Raw genomic sequence first — 19,563 nt, 5'->3', positions numbered from 1 at the left:
TACTGGTGCCTCTGTCTGGAGCTCCTGTGGAGGGGTCAGTAGCTTTGTCTTCAAAGGATTTTCCATGTCCTCAATGATCCATGTACACACTTTGGGGGTTTGAGTCAAGATCTGAGACAGTCTGGACTGGCAGAAGATGCAGGAATAATGGCAGCTGCCAGGAAAGCTAGTGCCAACATGGAGGGAGCTCTTGTTGTGGCCACAGACTAGTTGGACGTTGAGGAATGGGAACCCTTCCTGTTGATGGATCACATTGGCCACCTGCTGGATACCTAGGTAGATTCAATCGATGGTGCCCTGCACCTGGGGGAGTTCACCAATGGAGGCGAGACCCCGTGTCTACTCTCCTTGCAAGGTTGTGTCTATGGTTAAATTAACATGCTGTCCAGTTCTGGCAAAGAGGGCAGCAGTGAATAACGAGATGCAGTGGTGTGCAGCTGTTTTTCAGATGCCATTATGGTCCACAGGAATACAAACTACTCCATTAATTGGTACAGAGGCAGGAAGATGAAAGAATCTGGGCCACATGCCTCCATTTTCTTTGGAGATGGTCATGTTTTATTGATGGCACTTCATAAAGGCTTTCGGATTATTTGTAGGATTGCTGTTATAATTATATGTTAGATGTTAACCAAGACAAATGTATACCTCTATGGATTTTGCGCTGCAGAGAAGAGCATTCTAGAGCAGCAACTTAAGTTGGAAATTGACATCCTTGTTTAAGTATGTCAGAACTTGGACTGAAATACCTATTACCTTTACCGTGACAAGGGGATTTCTGATATAGTACATGTTGAACCCAGATGTAGCAACATATCTGTGTTCATGATTAAGTGGCTAACACTTAATTATCTAATATTCCTATTTTGTGAACTTATCCAGTCTCATCAATTGCTCATCATATTAACAGGTATTGGTTGATTAGCATTGAGAAATTTCATTCATCCTCAATCTTTACTGCCATGTTTAAATTATTTCAAGGCTGCATTCTTTATTGATGAGTGCTGGATTATATTACACTTGAATCTGTCAAGTGCTAAACTCAGTATCAAAATTTTAAAAAGTAGATTGAGATGGCTTTATGTTCATGGTCTATGGTGCTGATTTTTTTCATGTTAAAGACCATCATTGGAGTTATACCATTGCCAGGCAATAGCTTGGGACAACAAGGGTTAAAGGGATACCAAAGTTGTGCAAAACATAGACAAGTCACAGGATGGTGTGGTGTGATTTCTTCCTCTCATTGTATGTAACTATGCAATTTACTTTATTAACACCAAGGAAAGTCATTTTTAGAATGGCATGACTAAACAGAAAGCATTGTTTCACGACACGTTACAAAGGGCTAGTATCTCTCATTCCACACATATTTGGTTATTAATGTAATGATATCACTTTAAGAGAGAATATGCTAGTAAGTAGCTAGGATGTAAACCATGTGACCATCAGACATTGTTCAGAGTTGCTTTCAGTTTAGCTAGCAGCAAGTGGTGTGAAGGAGTTGCAACTGTACTTTCCTATTAATCATAGTAATTGAATCTTTATTGTAAATGTGTCTGTTGAGAAATCCTGGACTACATCTTCAAATAAACTGAACCTACATTTAGTTTACCAATCCTGTGTGAGATTGTTAAATTTGTATTAAGCAAACATAGAAATACAAAAATTAACACACTTTCTGCAATCTGTCTATATCCCCCTTGGTGTCGGAAGCTATTTTGTTTGACAATCTTATCCTCAACCTTTTAACACTCAGTTGGTGTAGCCATATGACTTTGTGAGTCCAGGATATTGCCTGTTTTGTGTGAAGAAGTGCTTCCTGACATCACCCTTGAATGACCTAACTTCAATTTTAAGGATATTGCTCTTTGTTTTGGACTTCTCACAGAGGAAATGGTTTCTTTCTATCTACCCTACAAATCCTTAGAAGTACAAGTTAAAAGGGTATTGCTCTATTAAAGCCAAGGATTTAAAGAAAAACAGCACATCCTGTAAATTTGAAATACAAATAGAAAGTGCTGGAAAGCAACAGTGAGTCTTGTCAGCATCTGAAAACATGAGTTCCAGATAGAAACCTTTCATTAGTATTTAATGAAGTGAGCCTGTAGGACTAACCAATACAAAGAAGAAAAGGGCAGGCGAGGGGCAACAGGTATAAAAAAAGCACAGATCAAATACAAACAGGTAATCAATAAGTTTGAGTTTCCATAGAGCATTTTTTTTAAATTGGAGAAAAACGCTGTATGCTATCAGAAAATCATCCCAGTTAGACTATGAAAGGATGTTCGAGAGGCCAGCCATAGCACTGTGGATGCACCTACAGCACATGGGCTGCAGCAGTTCAAGAAGGTGGCTCACCACCACCTTCTCAAGGGCAACTAGGGATGGGCAATAAATGCTGGCCCAGCCAGTGATGCCCACGTCCCATGAAAGAATAAAAGGAAATTCTCAATTCAGGTATTAAATTTGAAGCTGTGTACTAATGGAAATTAACAGATGGTTTTTATCTATATGATTCTGACCTGAGTATTTAAATTTTTTTGTTTTTATATCAGATTTGCAGCATTTTGTTTTGTTGATAATGCTTAGGTCGCTGGCACTTCTCTTCTAGGAATGCCCATCTTGTAGACGTTCTGCTCTTCTTCCCGACAGGATTTCCCTTTGCCTCTTTTCCCTTGTTCATCTTCATTGCTTTCATGTTTCCCTTCTCATGTTTGGTCACATATCTTCTAACATTCCCTTTCACAGCCACACCCCTTTTCTCAACAACTGTATCAGACTCTGACTTATCCCATGTGGATTCCAACTGAAATTCCACCCTTCATGTTTCAGATCCGCCCTTGATTACAGATGTTTCTAAGATATTCAGCATTCCTCAAACCACTGCTCTTGCAGCTTTCTGAAATCCACACTCAATGCCATGCACTGCCAAATGCACACGCTCGATCTCTCTCTTCAGCAGCACCGACTCACTATCTGAAAGCTGCCCTTGTCGATAGTTCCATTTCATCCTACGCCATACCTGAAGTACTGTGCACGGTTTTGGTCTCCTTCCTGAAGGAAGGATATACTGGCATTATTCGGAGAATATTGGAGGTTTACTAGAACCATTCCTGAGACGAGGGAATTGTCCTATGCGGAGAGATTGAGTAGACGCGGCCTATGTTGCCTAGAGTTTAGAAGAATCCAGAAGTGATCTCATTGAAAGAAATAGGCTTGGATTTTGCAAAAGTAATAAGGACAAACTGCTAGCATCACTGTCATTCCTCCTCGAAAATTGACAGCAACTTTTGGAGTCTGCACATGCTTAGTTAAATGTGGAAATCCAGGAGTTGCTGTCAGATATTCTATGCTTCTCCACATAGTGCACTGTTGAAGTCCGCACAGACTGCAGTCAAATAGAAATCACCGAACTGACAAGAATTTACCCTTTTATCCCATTAGTCTCACTATATAAAATTGTTGAAAAAGTTAAATTGGGTTAATGAGATGTAATTGGGTTTTTTACGGTATAAAAAGTTCAAAGCTATTCTATTTTTCACCCCGTGTCTAGTTTTTTTCCACCTCTGGCCATAACTCTTCTGATGCCCTTCGTCATTTTAAGTTTACAATATTCTACTCCTAAACTTCTCCTTTTCACCATGAACACCTATTCCTTCTCCACATCCATCCCCCATCTGGATAGCCTGAGGGGTCTCCACTTCATCTTGGAATGGAGACCCAACCACTCCCCATCCACCGGCCTCCTCTGCCAAGGTGAACTTCTCATATTCCTGTGTTCCTATATCGAACTATTTTCTTTTGACTCTACTCATTTACTACAAACAAAGGATATTTGGATTCCATATTGGTCCTAACTATTGCTGACTTTTTGTGTGATTTATGGAACATTCTTTGTTCCAGTCCTACTCGGGTTCCCTCCATCACCTCTTTTTTTCTGGTAAATTGATGACTGCATTGTTATTTCTTGCTTTCAGCTTCCTTGACTTTACTTACTTCCATTCTTCCTCCTATAAGGACTTCATTCCAAACTCCCAGTTTCTCTACCCCCGTCACACCTGTTCTCAATATGTCGCCTTCAATATTAGCACTTCCTATATTTCTTTCCTTTTCCTCAACCAAGCACTCCCCCTTCATGATGGTTATAAGTGCACTCAAACGTGTCCAAAACATTTTCTACACTTTTACTTCCAATCTCCTCCCCTCCTTCCCACCAGCCTCCATATTCTATGGATTATCCTCTGCCATTTCCGCCACCTCCAGCATGATGCCCCTGCCAAATATATCTTCCCCTCCCTTTCAGCATTCCGAAGGAACTGTTCCCTCGGCAACAACTTGGTCCACTCCTCAATCTCCCCAAATAGCCCTTTCCCTTCCCTTGACACCTTCCTGTGCAAGAACAGTAGATGTAACACCTTTTCTTTCTCCAGGGCAAATGCTCCTTCCATGTGAAATAGCGATTTAATTTTTCTTTCAGTTTAGTGTAGTGTATTCGCTGTTCACAATGTGATCTCTTTTGCTCTAGGGAGATCAAAGCAGTAACCCTGAGCTTTCAGTTGTCTGCCATTTTAATTCTTCATCCCACTCTCACTCTGACCTCTCTGTCCTCAGCTTCCTACTCTGTTCCAATGAAACTTGGTGGCGGGGTTCAAAGGATGTGAGGCAACTCGCACCTTGTTTGTCAGATGGGTCCTAGCTAATGCCTCAGTAGCAAAAAGGAGGTTGATCTTTGATCAAAGTCCTCTCTGGATCAATAGCCCCTCACTGTGAGGAGGACAGTGTAGAACTTCAAAAGGGCATAGACAAGTTGGTGGAGTGGGCAGATAGGTGGCAGATGAAGCTCAATGTGGAGAAGTGTGAGGTGATGCATTTTGGTAGAAAGAACATGCACAAACAATATAAAATTAGGGGTGAAATTTTGAAGGGGGTGCAGGAGCAGAAAGACCTGGGTGTATATGTGCATAGATCATTGAAGGTAGCAGGGCAGGTGGAGAGAGTAGTTAATAAAGCATATAGTATCCTGGGCTTTATGAATAGGAACATAGAGTACAAGAGCAAGGAGATTATGCTGAATTGATATAAGACACTCGTTGGACCTCAGCTGGAGTATTGTGTACAGTCCTGGGTGCCACATTATAAGAAGGATGTGGACACATTGGAGAGAGTGCAGAAGAGGTTTACAAGAATGGTTCCGGGATGAGAAACTTCAGTTACGAAGATAGATTGGAGAGGTTGGGACTGTTCTCATTCGAGAGAAGAAGGTTAAGAGGAGATTTGATAGAGCGGTTCAAAATCGTGAGGGGGCTGGACAGAGTAGATAGGGAGAAGCTGTCCCCACTCATAAAAGGATCAAAATGAGAAGGCACCGATGTAAAGTAATTTGCAAAAGAAGCAAATGTGACATGAGAAAAAATTTCACACAATGAGTGATTCGAGTCTGGAATACACTGCCTGGAAGTGTGGTGGAGGCTGGTTCAATCGAGGCATTCAGGAGGGCATTAGATGATAATTTGAATAGAAGCAATGTTCAGGGGTATGGAGAAAAGGCAGAGCAATGGCACTAGGTCATAATACTCATTTGGAAAGCCAGTACGGTCACAATGGGCCAAACGGCCTCCTTCTGTGCCGTTAAAATTCTGTGATTCTATCCACCCCTTATCGTAATGAACTATGTTAACCTCTCCTCCAATGAAAGTTAATATAAGCTCGAGGGACAGAACTTCCGGCGGGATTTTCCACACCCACCTGTCGCCATGATCTCCCGGTCCCGCCACAAGTCAATGGACTTTTGGCTGGGGTGCCGCCTCGCCTGTGGCGGGTCCCGCCCGCAAAGGGGCTGGAAAATCCCGGCCTTCGTCTTTCAATTAGGCATTTTACAGCTTTCTGAACTCAACATTGAGTTTAACAATTTCAGATTATATCACTGCTCCCATCTTTTCAGACAGCAACTGTTGGTAATGATTCCTCTATTCCCATTTAAATATTCTCTTGTCTCATCTTTTGTTTCATTACCTGGCCCATCACCTTCTCCTTTTGTCTTGCACCATCATCAATTTTGTCATTTAAACTCTTTCCCTCCACCCTATCATAGACCTTCCCTCATATTCTTTCCTTCTCTCCAATCTCCCTCCTAGCCAATCTCACTTGCTCCATTCATGCTTAAGACCTAAAAGTCTAACTTTTTCCAATTCTTGCAAAAGGTCATCAAACTTAAAGGTTAACTCTGTTTCTCTCCCCACAGATGCTGCCAGACCTGCTACGTATGTCAAGCATTTCCGCTTTTATTTCAGATTTTCAGTATCTGCAATATTTTGCTTTTGTAAATAATATTGTATCTGCAGTATTATATATGTAATTTTTGTTTGAGCTTTGAATGTGTATTGAATTGATATGCAAAATGGTTCCAATTATGTTCTTTTATTTCTCTTGCTGTTTTTCAGTGTTGAAGAAAGCTTTAAAACTTTATTTTGGGCTATATTTGGATTATCAGAAGTCAAGTCTGTGGTCATCAATTATAGTCACAAATTTATTGAGAACATTGGCTACGTTTTGTATGGCGTATACCATGTGACAATGGTCATTGTCCTCTTAAATATGCTGATTGCGATGATTAATAGCTCTTTTCAAGAGATTGAGGTGAAGTTCTAGTTTTTTTTTAATTGCTTTAAGTTTTATGATATAAACAGGTCATTGTTTGATGCTACTGTGAAAAATCAAAAGATAATAGTTCTGAAATTAAGATTTAATATGGAAATTCACTGCTAGCTTATCAACCAAAAACAGCTTTAAAGGGTTACCACTGGCACGGGCATGATGGAACAGAATAATCCCCTTCTGTAGTCTAAATGTTATGATTGAAATGCTTAATGTAATGTAATCAAAATGCTTTACTTAGTGGTGTTAGGCCATTTATTTTAACACACTTAATGTGTTCTCACTCCTTCAAAATTTGCCTTACTTAAATTTAAAATCTTGGCTTGCGACTTTGCCTTCTCCCTCTCAAGTCAAATATCAAATCCAATTGTATTACAGTCACTCCTTGCAAAGTGATCCCTCGCCATTAGTCTGTTAACTAATTCTGGTTCACTAATTACCACTAATTCTAGAATGACCTGTTCGCTTGTCAGTCCTGAAGCAGATTGTCCTAGAAAGCAGTCCTGAAATATTTCTTGGTGTCCACTGCCTTCTTACTTGAGCTGTTCAACCCTGACCCAGTCTATGTGAAAACTAAGACCTCCCATTTTAACCAATTGTTTTTGTTGCATGCTTCTCTGATCTCTGTATTAACACATCCCCTCAATACATCACTATTGTCAGGTAGGTATACAACTTTAAGCAGACCCTTACACCCTTGCTGCTCTTTAATGCTGGCAATATACTTCCCATTACCTGATCAACCTACATTCTGCCTTTTATTTATATTGCTACCACTCCTCCTTTCAAAGTGTGTCTTTACTAAAGGTCATATAGCCCAGAATATTTAGCTTCCAATCATGGTCAGGTTGTAGCCAGGATTCTCTAAGGCTAATACATCGTATCCTTAAAGCTGAATTTGTGCTTCTAGCTAACTTCCTTTTTTTCTTACACTACATGCATTTGTTTACAGAACTCTTTTCAGGGTAACTGTCCCTGACCTGTTTATATATCCCATTGGTCTTTTTTTCTATCATTTCTTGGTTTACTGTGTGGATTTCTGCACCCACTTCCCAACCCCCACTCCCCAACGCGTTAAAATCTTTCCACGCTGGTCTATTTACCCTTTCTGCAAAGGCACAGATGTATCTCTGGTTTACATGAAGACTATCTTGTTTGTACAGCTTTTTCAGACTTTAGAAGTGATCCCAGTTTCCCAGGAATTTGAAAACTTCCCTTCTACACCATTGCTCTAGCCATATGTTGAGAATCCTAATCTTCCTTTCCCCACATGGTAATCCAGACATTACTACCTTGGAGATTCTGCTTCTTAATCTAGAATTTAACTCTTTGAGACCCCTTGCAGAACCTCAGACCTATTCTTATCAGTGCCATTGGCTCCCACATGAAAGATGACCTATTGTCACTGCTCTGATGTCTGCTCAGGACTTTGTGCATTTGCTCCATGGTGACATGAACTTTGGCATCTAGGAAGCAATATATCATGCAAGGCTCTGAATCTCATCTACAAAGAAACTATGTACTCTTCTGATTTTAAAATCCCCCACAATTACTGCTCACCTATTCTTACTAACTGTGCCGTTTTCTCCAAAGATGGCCGCTTGCCTCTCAGTGCTCATGGTTACCCTCTTCAGTGTCTACTCTTTCATCCATTTCACTGGTACCTAGCAAACATGCCTACTAAACAAACCCAGCAGCACAGATAACCTCCTGCCTACTCCCACCTGCATCTTCCCATCTGTCAGGTCACCCAGCAACTTCTCTACTCTGAGCAACCTAGGGGAAGATCACCTGCTGGAATGTCTGCTCCAGAATACTTTCTTCTTCATGAATGCTGCAGAGTCTGTCCAGTTGACTCTCAAGGTCTGTCCTTATACACTCCATACATATATCCTGCCCCTGCATAGCATGTGAGTCCAGGCAGGTTCACATCATATAGGGAGCACACATCATTCTGATCCTTCCACATTCTATTTACTCATTCCCACTTATTAGTTTTACTTAAGTCTTTTTTTCACTCTTTGAAACTAATGTGTGGTGAAAGGTATAGGTTAAGAGTTCAGATGAACAATTTCTTTTTAAAAATTAACTTGGTTCTTTACTGACAGTAGTAGGCTGCTTTGTTTCTTGTGGATGGAAGTATGGCAAGTGTGGAGCAATGGATAAACAATTCAGCAATGCATTATTGGGGCTTGTACTATGAAAAAGAAAGCAGCAGATTCACATTCTTCTAAATAATAATGCTGTATGCCAATATCCAGTCTATAATTCACTGGATCCTTATCAACAAATTTCAGCATTAGGGAAATTTCCAGCGTCAATCATGGAGATACCATGAATGGATGCTAGTGGTAAAATGGTGAAAAATCATCAGAATTTTTCAGAAGCATGGGGAAGCCCAGAGCAATGGAGTGTAAGCTTAAAACTGGAGCTTGGCCATTCAGGTGTAATGACAGTAAGCAATTCCTCACACAGAGGATAGTGGAAAGCATAAGAACCTAAGAATGTAAGAAATAGGAGCAGGGGCAGACTACATGACCCATCAAGCCTGCTCGGCCATTCAATATGTTCCTGGCTGATCTTGGACTTCAGCTCTATTTCTTCAGGCAGTCCCCATATCCTCTGATTCCCTGGGAGACCAAAAATCTGTCTATCCCAGCCTTAAATGTATTCAACAATGGAGCATCTGCAACCTTTTAGGGTCAAGAGTTCCAAAGATTCACAACCCTTTGAGTGAAGAAATTTCTCATCATCTCAGTCCTGAATGATTGGCCCCTTATCCTGAGACTGTCCCTGTGTTTTAGGTTCCCCGACCAATGGAAACAATCTCTCAGTGTCCAACCTATCAAACCCCTTCAGAATTTTGTAGGTTTCAATGAGATCGCCTCTCATTTTTCTAAACTCAGAGAATATAAGCCCAATTTACTTAATCTCTCATCATAGGACAATCCCCTCATCCCAGGGACCAACTTAGTGAACCTTTGCTGTACTGACTCCAATGCAAGTAAACCCATTCTTAAATGTGGAGACCAAAACTGTACACAATACTACAGATGTGGTCTCACCAAAAATTTCTAAAGCTGTAGTAAGACCTCTTTGTTCTTGCACTCCAATCCCCTTGCAATAAAGACTAACATGCCATTTGCTTGTTGCACCTGCATGCTAACTTTCTGCGCTCCTTGTACCAGGACCCCCAAGTCTCTTTGAACGTCAGTACTTACAATTTCTCACCTTTTTAAAAACTGTTCTGCTTTTTTATTCTTACAACCGAAGAGAATAACTTCACGTTTCCCTACATTATACTCCATCCTCCATCTTGTTACCCACTTACTTAACTTAGCTATATCTCTTTGCAACCTCTCTGTATTCTTCCCACAGCTTACCTTCCAATGTTCCAGTGAAGCCCAATGCAAACTGGAGGAACAGCACTTCATCTTCCGATTAGGCACTTTACAGCCTTCTGGGCTTAACATTGAGTTCAACAACTTCAGGCTGTGAACTCTCTCCTCCATCTTCACCCCTTTTTTAATCCTATTTTTAATTTTTATTTTATTTTATTTATTTATTATTTATTTATTTATTGTTAATTTATTGATTTTTAAAATCTATTTATTTATCTTTTTTATCCATTTTCAGAGCCATCTGTCACTTTTTTTCTATGTTGTGCTTTCATAGAGCGCTGACCCTTGTTCTGCTATTAACACATTCTGCTATCTTACCTTTATGCCACTCTCAGCACTTTCTCTAGCCTTTTTCACTACCATTAACACTCCCTTTGTCTTCTGTCCATGACATCTTTGTCAATCTCTCCTTAGCTCCCGCCTATCCCGGACCTTCCATTTTGCTCTGCCTGCTCCACCCCCTCTTAAACAGAATACAATCCATCACATTTCTATTTCTGTTTAGCTCTGAAGAAGGGTCTTATGGACTCAAAACGTTAACTCACTTTCTCTCTCCACAAGTGATGCCTGACCTGCTGAGCTTTTCCAGAATTTTCTGTTTTCATTTCAGACTTCCAGCATCCACAGTATTTTGCTTTTATCTTTCCATCTAGTTTGGTATCGTCAGCAAGCCTAGATACATTATTCTCTTCATCTAAGTCATTAATATAGAATACAGATAGCTGAGGCCCCAGCACTGATCCTTGTGGCATTGCCAACTTGAAACAGCTCCATTTAAGCCCACTCTCTGTTTTCTATCTATTAACCAATCCTCTATCCATGCTAATAAATTACCCCTAACTCCATGAACCATTATCTTGCCTCTTAGCCTTTGGTGCAGCACCTTATCGAATGCCTTTTGGAAATCCAAAATGTATACTACATCTACTGGTTCCCCTTTAATGACCCTACTCATTACATCCTTTAAAAACGCTAACAATTTTGTCAAACAGGATTTCCCTTTAGGAAAACCATGTTGACTTGTTCTAATCGTACTTTGTTTTTCTAAGTGTCTTGACACAGCAGTTAATAAAGGCTGAGTTGTTTAAATCCCAGCAGGAAACCTGAACAACTGTCATAACCTATATTTTCAATTGGTGCATTTGAGATGCAGCTCTGAATTCAGGAATAAGACCACCGAGACTCGAAAGGTTTTTTTTATATAAAACTAAATTAAAAATTTATTAATTTAACAACAAATTAAACATATACACATGTCTACAGATTACTACCATAGTAACTTTTAAACAAATCCTCAAATTAACCACTCCCAGGTAAATCTTCACCAAGGCAACAGTGACCCATAGACTTTAAACAGACACCAGGCAAAGCACATTTGATCTTACAAATTCAAAAATGAGGTTCCTTTCAATTTGTTTCCTTTGCAGAGACAGTTGTGGGCTTACAGGCTGATTAGATCTTAAATGCCTCTGACACAAACTCCTTTCTGTTTATACCTAGCTTCCACTTTGAATGTAAATTTTCCATTGTATTACTAGGTTTTTAAAAAAATTTCCCTCTTCTAACAATAAACCCTTTCATTCCACCAATTTTATTAATAATATAAACACATTGTTTGGCATCTCCTAGCTAGATGCAATATTTTACCCATTCTTTTGAATGGTTTATTCAACAAGTGCAAATTTACACTTTACCTTCTCCTCCTTACATTTATCTAATTAACATCTCAAAACTACTATATATCAAGGCACCCAGACTAGCTGGCTTTAAGCCCAATTAAGCCACACACAGACACACACATAGGGGAGAATTTTCTCCCCGTTGGGCGGGCCAGTCGGGAGCGGGCGCAGAGCCAATCACCACTCGCGATTGACTGTGCACCGCCATTTTACGTGGGCCAGCCAATTAAGGCCCGCCCAGCATGACGCACACCCGGAAGCACTCAGCGCTACCTGTGCGGGTGGGGGGAGGAGGGAGAGTTGTGGCCTGCGCTCTTTCACGCATGCCTCAGGGAGATTAATTTAGTAATAAAACACTGGAAAAAATAAAAAATAAAATTACTGAGACATGTCCCTTCATGTGACATTGTCACATGAGCTAGGACATGTTTATGAATTTTCATAAGACATTTTATTTAATTAATAAACACTTCATGAAACCTCATCCCGCCCATGGATGAGATTTCATGAAAACGTGAAGGCCACCTGGGCTCTTTGCCTGCCTGCCAACCTTAAGGTTGGACGGGCAGCCCTGGCAATCACTTTAATTAGTTAATTAATGGCCTTAACAGGCCTTTGACAGTTGGGCGGGTGTGCAGCCGACTCCGGTGCGTGTCTGCGAACTGAAGGTCGGAATGACGCAAGGGACATCAGGACGCACGCCCGATGTCACCGCATGTCATTTTATGCGTCAGCGTGCGGGGCGCCGCACACGAAACGGAAGGTTCTGGCCATAGACACAGACCCTACTACATCTCCAATTTAAAAATAACATCCAATAACATTATAAACATTAATACCTCTTCATGACAATTGTTAAGAGTGCCTTAATAATAAATCCCAGCATTTTCCCAATAACTGATGTTAGGCTAACCTGCCTGTAGTTCATGGCTTTCTCTCTCCCTTCTTTCTTGAAAAGTGGTGAAACATTTGCCAAATTCCAATCCAGTAGGACCATTCCAGAATCTAAGGAAGTTTGGAAAATCATAGCCAGTCCATCCAGTCTCTCTGCAGCTACCTCTTTTGGAACCCTAGGGTGTAGGCCATCAGGTCCCGGGGTTTTGGCAGATCTTATTCCCATAAGTTTCTCCAATACAGACGGCATACTTTACTGGACTGCCAATTATGTTAACTTTGCCTGTGATGATGAGCGGGCGTTCTAGTTTGCGACTCCAGCTGGCTTTCCACAGGTGCAGGGCACCATTGACTACACACATGTGGCAATTGAGGTATCCACAGATCACCTAGCATTGTTTGTCAAATACAAAGGCTTCCACTCCACCAATGCACAGCTAATGTGCATCCTCAAAACAAATCTTTATGCAGGTGTGCACAAGATTCCTAGGGAGCTGCATGATGCTTTCATCCGGTTGATGAGCTGATTACACTTCTCAGAAACCTGAGGACTGAAATTCAAGAATGCTACAATCAATACCATGTGACCACCAGATGTATCATCAAACAAGCTGGCAGCCTGCTGAGAATTCATATCAGGTGCCTGGACAGATTTGGGCATGCTCTTCACTAGACATCAGCCTCCAAAATGGTTGGAGTGTGTTCCATTCTGCACAGCATTGCCCAGTAGTGATATTTGAACTTGCAGGAGGACCAAGGCACCGAACACAAAGCCTCTTCGGGCAATTCAGAGGAGGGGATGGAGGAGGAAGAGGAAGACAAGGAAATGGAAGGTAATGAGAGGAATGGGCCACCTGAACATACGTTGCTGCCCGTGATGCCCTCATTATTGTGAGCTTCACTTAGATTTCATCCAGTGCCACTAAGACAAACAGTCCTGCAAACAACCAAGCAACCCTATCGCATTCCCTCATTGGTCGCTATCCAGTCAAGCCTTTGCATTCATCATTAAAACAACTGAATAGGCCACATGCCAATCAGCAACAAAGGGTGGATAAGAAGGGAAAGTGGTGCAAAATAACAATAATTATATGCATCAAATTAACACACGACGTTTAACAGTATGAAATGTGTAAGGCACCCACGTACATATCGTTACACAATGGCAAATTTTTAATCTTCCTTATTCTGACCATTTCTGCATAGTGTAACATCTGTGATTTCGGCAGAGGTAGAGGCCAGGGACCCATATCCCTGCACTCACTGTCCAGTTGCTCTTGGCTGCATCTTCTGGGTTTTGAGACTTCTTAGGCTCCCACCAAACACTTCTCCAGCTGTACCTGTGCAGGGGCAAACCCAGTCCTCAGCCGATGAGGAAGCATATCTGGTACTGACTGAGGAGGGGCGGCAACAGGTGAGACACAGAAGTGTTTTCAGCAGTATTTTCTTTCCCCTGGTTCCTATTGACTTCAGTTTTATTTGGGTTCTTTGATACCACAGTTGGTCAGATGCTGCCTTGATGTCAAGAATAGTCACACTCGCCTCACCTCTTGAATTCATCTGTTTTGTCTATGTTTGATCATAAGGTCATAAAAATATAGGAGCAGCAGTAGGCTATTCAGCCCATTGAACCTGTTCCAGCATTCAACAAGATCATGACTGATCTGATTGTGGTCTTAACTCTACTTTCCCGCCTGGCCCTCATAACCCTTGACTCTCTTGATGAAAAACTTGTCTAACTTGGCCTTGAACATTTTTAATGACCCAGCCTCCACTGCTCTCTGTGGAAGAGAATTCCAAAGACGAATGAACCTCTGAGAGAAGAAATTCCTCCTCATCTCTGTCTTCAATGGGAGACACCTTATTTTGCAACTGTGCCCCCTTGCTCTGATCCCTACAGCTACAACAACCTGAAAATGACCCATATATCTATGGAAAATTTTCCCTGAATTGCACTATGTTTAGTGGCAGGGGTGAAAAAAGACATTTTTCCCGCTGACCACAATGGCGGGTTGTTGTGCCATTCCCGACGCATCCCACCACATTAATAATACATGCATGGGAAACATGCTGAATCACTGGCGGGTGGGCTCGGATTTGCCCACCATGTCATGACCTCAGTGCGTCCTTGCTGTGTATGTCATGTTTAAAGCTTACCAGAGCGCAGCCTACTTCATGCCTACGGACCAGGACTGTTCCAGGCGACAGATTTCCCCAAAAGCAAAGAAGGCCTGTTGGACGTAATGGAAGCCTGCCGCGAATTCCTCTACCCCCGCCCTGGGCAAAGACCAGCCACCAAGCTCACCAATCCAGCATGGGAGGCAGTGGCTGTGGTGGTGAGCGCTAACGCCCTCCAAAACAGGACAGCCACCCAGGGCTGCAAGAGGATGAATGATCTCCGTTCCTCCAGGGTAAGTTATTCTTCTCATCACTCTCAACTCACACACTCCCAAACCCATCACACATCCAAAGGGTCCACACTCACTGCCAGGTCAAGGAATATTTTCACGCACTCTCTCACAAACGCCGTTATCTTCACTGCCCATCATGTCCTCATGATATCCATGGCACCATTCACACTCCACGCATGCCAGGCATCCTTCTCATCAGGCCTGGCTGACATCTCGCTTACACTCTCCCTCTCTCTCCATCTGTCTCTATGCAGGATAAGCCCACAACAAGAGGGAGACATCCCAGGTATGTCAGAGCTGAAGGTCCTCATGGCCTTTGAAAACGGAGCCATCCAGCTGGCTGGTGAGGATCTGGACCGTTCCTGCACAGTGAGGTCAGCAGCGTTCAACCAAGTGAGGATCCAGCAGTGCAACATTCATCAGACAACCACACTGTGAGTGATGTGTCCTGTTTCACGGTCCCTTGCCATGCACTAATTATCTCTCTTTTTTCTCGCAGACACATCTGGGAAGCAGCTCAAGGTGACCACAAGCCAGGTCCCCGACTCCAGCCCCAAGGACACCTCGTAAGAGGAATCCGCAGACACCAACATTGAAGACCCGTCACAGCGTCACCCACACCCTCCACCAGCGCAGGGACACACACCTCAGTGGGACCTAGTTCTAGATTAGCCTCGGGGTTACAATCTGGTGTGCACATCGCACTGTCCGATCCACAGCAAGCAGAGGCATGGGAATCCAAGGCTGCCAGCACTTGGAGGACAGCTGGAGGCCAGGAACCTGCTGAGTCCAAGTCAGGTGATGAGCCTCTGGACTCAGTTCTACCTCAGTTGCTGGAGCTACAAAGGCAAGCTTGGGAACATCAGGAAGGGATGTCTGCTACACTCCTCAGATTACAAGGCACGATGGAGGAGTCCGTCTGCTTTCAGTCTGAGGCGATAGCACCAGCATGCCAATGCACAGAGGTCAACACTGGTAGGATGGCCGCCATGGAGACCTTGGTCCTGGACATTGGTCCTGCACTGCTGCAGGCACTTGCTGCCATCCATTAGTGTCAATGCAAGGGAGGTGCGGCATTTCAAATTCATTCCAGCTGCCCATTCTTCTCAAGGAGTCAGGTAGGAGCCCTCGGGCACCCATAGGAAGGAGGATCAGCAGGTGCACACCCTGGGGCCATCCATCCAGGTAACTCAGGGAGTGTCCGGCCCATCTGAATCCCCTCTTCCTGTGACCTCCGCATCTCTAGCTCCACAGGCTGAGGAAGGAGCCACTGCCACACCACAGTTCGCTGAAAGCAGTCCAGGTCCTCCAGGTCTCAGCCCTGAAGAGGACGCCCACCAAAATCATCACAGACAGGGCATAGCAGTCAGCAGGCTGCCTCCACCTCCACTGTGGTTGTCGGGGAGCACCAAGACATAGTGGCAGGGTCAGGAAGGTTAAGAAGATGTAGTTGCGCCATGTGGACACAGGTGTTAATCACTTGTACATAATGTTCAGTAATGTAAATAAACTCCCAAGATTGTCTACTTGTCTAAGGCTCCTTGTTCTGATGAGCAGTGTTTGTGTCACTCAGATGTGAAACCTTGGTTCCTGCACACGATGAAGGCAAGTGTCTCAGTCCAGGGCCTCTTCCCTGTGAAGTGTGTAACCTTCAGAGCAAAGTGATTGTCCAGCTTCACAGTCACTCCACACATCAGCGATGCCTGCACCTTGATGTGGCTTGTCATTGCTGCCAGAATGTTGTGGAGTCAGGCAGGCAGGAGTCAGAGTTCCGTGATTTTCTTTGTGTGCTCTCAGCACCTTTGAGGTGGAGCTGGCCCCCATCTTCAGCATATGTGTCCAGCGACAATGTGGTCCTGAGGGGATCAAGTGATGAAGGATGCCAAAGGGTCAGGTGCTGTTGAAGTACCCTGCTGCATCTCCATGGTATGACCCTGTTCAGAGTGCAAGCGAGCTGCCCTCAGCCAGATCAGTGTCAGATGTTCACAGATGCAATGTGAGGATGTCAGGAGAGTCCTCACTGCAGGTCTCCATCACCCTCCACGAAGCTTGCGGCTATTAGGGCCTCACGAGCACACCTGCCTCATCTGTCCAGTGCGATGCCCTTATTGCCAGCATCCTCGCCTTCCAGGACTTCATCACCCTCATCTCCTTCGACATCCTCCGCATCTACTACTCAGCCAGGTCCTCCCCCTGTTGCAGCGCCAGGTTGTGTAGCGCGCAGCAAGCCACGATGATACGTGACTCCCACTAGGGGCTGCACCGGAGTTCTCCACCAAGTCTGTTGAGGCACGGAAACCTCATTTTCAAGATGCCAATCATTAGCTCCACCAAATTCTGGGTCGCGGCATGAGCCTCATTATAGCGTCACTCTGCTGCAGTCTGAGGCCGCTGCACAGATGTCATCAGCTATGTCATCAGTGGGTAGCCCTTGTCCCTGAGGAGCCAACCCTGCAGCCTCTATGGACCCTGGAAAATGTCAGAGATCTGTGACCTGCTGAGGACGTAGGAGCCATGGACGCTTCTGGTGTATCGTGCACAGTCCTGCATAATGCATTTATTATGGTCGCAGACCAGCTGAACATTCAGCAAGTGGAAGCCCTTCCAGTTGACGTACTGGACTTCTTGTTGCCATGGAGATCTAAGCACCACATGAGTGCAGTCAATGGCACCCTGCACCTGTGGAAAACCAGAGATCTCCGCAAATTCCAGTGCTCTTGCTTCCTGGCTTGCCTGATCCCGGTGGAAATGCTCAAGGTTCTGTGCCTTCGTGAAGATGGCGTCTCTGACTCCTTAGATGCACTGCGGGTGGAGGCTTGTGAGATCCTGGACAGGTCACCTGTGGAGCCCTGGAAGGAGCCATTGGCATAAAAATTGAGTGCCGTGGTCATTTTCACAGCCACTAGAAGTGGATACCCTATGCGTCTCCTTGGTGCCAAATCCTGCAGAAGCTGAGTCATGCACAGCCTTCAGCCACACTGGTTCTCGCTCACCTGCAGGAATGGTGTCTATAGACCCTGGGTTTAGTGAAGCACCTATAGGTGATGGCTTGCTGTGGATCTTTAACTGTGTTGGGAGGAGGCCCTGCTGCCCCTTCACCTTGCGAGTGCTGCTCCTCCCTTTGCTGAGCCAGGGGCCTCTGTCACAACCTTCTCCTTCTTCTCTGATACTTAAGCATACAGCTAGATCACCAGGCACCATGATCTTGATGTTCTCATCCTGCAGTATCAAAGAGAGAAACTTGAGGGTTAGCATATGTCCCCTAAAGACCTCTCTTGGTTAAGTCTCCAGCTCCAGCTGCATCTCAAGTCCCCTTCACACATTCCGGAGAGTGCCACCACTGGGATGGCCAGTGTTTGGTGCATTTCATGGCTGTCCAAAACCCCACCCACCTCCCCCCCACTCCACTTGACCAATTGGTGGCAGCTTTGGCCACTCAACTATATGCTGTGCTCTCAGCTCAGGCACATGCATTATCCTAATCTGCACTGCAAGGCTGCGCTGTTAGCTTGGACCATGAGGTTTACGGGATCGAACCTGAATAAGTACATTGCAAAGGACTCTGAGCACCTCCATCAGTGATTGCTCCATGCCTACCTTTTGCCAGAGGATTCTATAACTTTCCCACTAATCCAATTGTTCCCCAGTCCCCTAAAACTCATATTAATTTGCAATCTATACCTGAGGGGTGAAAAGTTCTGGAGCATTTGGTGGCACTTTCATGTTTTTGCATTGCTTGAGCGGGCCAACTACAAGCATGTCAATGGAGCTGCTGATGAACGGTCTCAGCTGCAGAAGAATGCTCACTTTTGGCAAGCTTTTCCAAGTGCATGGCCACTTCCCTCACCCTCACCCACCCCTGGAATGTGCTGGTGAACTTCCATCAGCCTGTGCTGCTTTGCCCTGCCCCTGCCCCGGCCCCACCCGCACTGGAGCCCTTGCCCTCATACCACACTGAAAGCCAGCTGGGAAAAAGTGACTTGCCTGTGCCCACCGCCCCCCCTGCCCAGCAAACGCACAGCTCCTCTACATGTCCTACAGCAACCCTTGTGAGTGCTACACAAGACTATGTGCACTCTCCTCAGAGTTTCCCTTGAAATGCAGCTTGCCAGATGCACGCCTTTTAAAGGCAGTCATAAATCGTGCCATTCTGAAATCATGCCAACTTGGGAATTAAATTTGATGTGGGGGCTGATCCCGGCATGTGGGCACAATAATGAGATGCAAATGCAGTAAAATTAAGTCCCCGGTGTTAGACGACAGGAAACGCAGTCTGCTGGGGCAGGGGTTAATCACATCCTGCATTCACATCACTGGGAAAAGTAACAGGGGCCATCTCACAATATTTTCCACTCATGCCACCAAACACGCCTGCTGCAAATGGTAATGGAAAATTCCGTCTTCTCTGTTTCCTGTTAGTTAGCAAGTCCTCTATCCATACTAATACATCACCCCCAAAACCATGTGCTCTTGTGCAGTAACCTTTTATGTGGCCTCTTATTGAATGCCTTTTGGAAATCCAAA

The 19,563-nt window shown here is 44.0% G+C and overlaps 1 protein-coding gene across 2 annotated transcripts in view; it reads left to right on the top strand.

Annotated features, from left to right (window-relative positions):
• LOC144682920 (short transient receptor potential channel 6-like) overlaps positions 1 to 19,563 on the top strand; it is a 223,598-nt gene that overhangs the window by 166,241 nt on the left and 37,794 nt on the right. For both annotated transcript variants that reach the window (XM_078545816.1, XM_078545815.1), the window contains exon 8: positions 6,441 to 6,636. In XM_078545816.1, the coding sequence (XP_078401942.1) occupies positions 6,441 to 6,636 (196 nt within the window). The remainder of the gene's footprint in view (positions 1 to 6,440; positions 6,637 to 19,563) is intronic.

The sequence above is a fragment of the Cetorhinus maximus genome, chromosome 7, assembly GCF_964194155.1.
Source record: "Cetorhinus maximus chromosome 7, sCetMax3.hap1.1, whole genome shotgun sequence".
NCBI classification, from domain to species: domain Eukaryota; kingdom Metazoa; phylum Chordata; class Chondrichthyes; order Lamniformes; family Cetorhinidae; genus Cetorhinus; species Cetorhinus maximus.
This window is presented reverse-complemented; position numbering and strand designations above follow the sequence as displayed.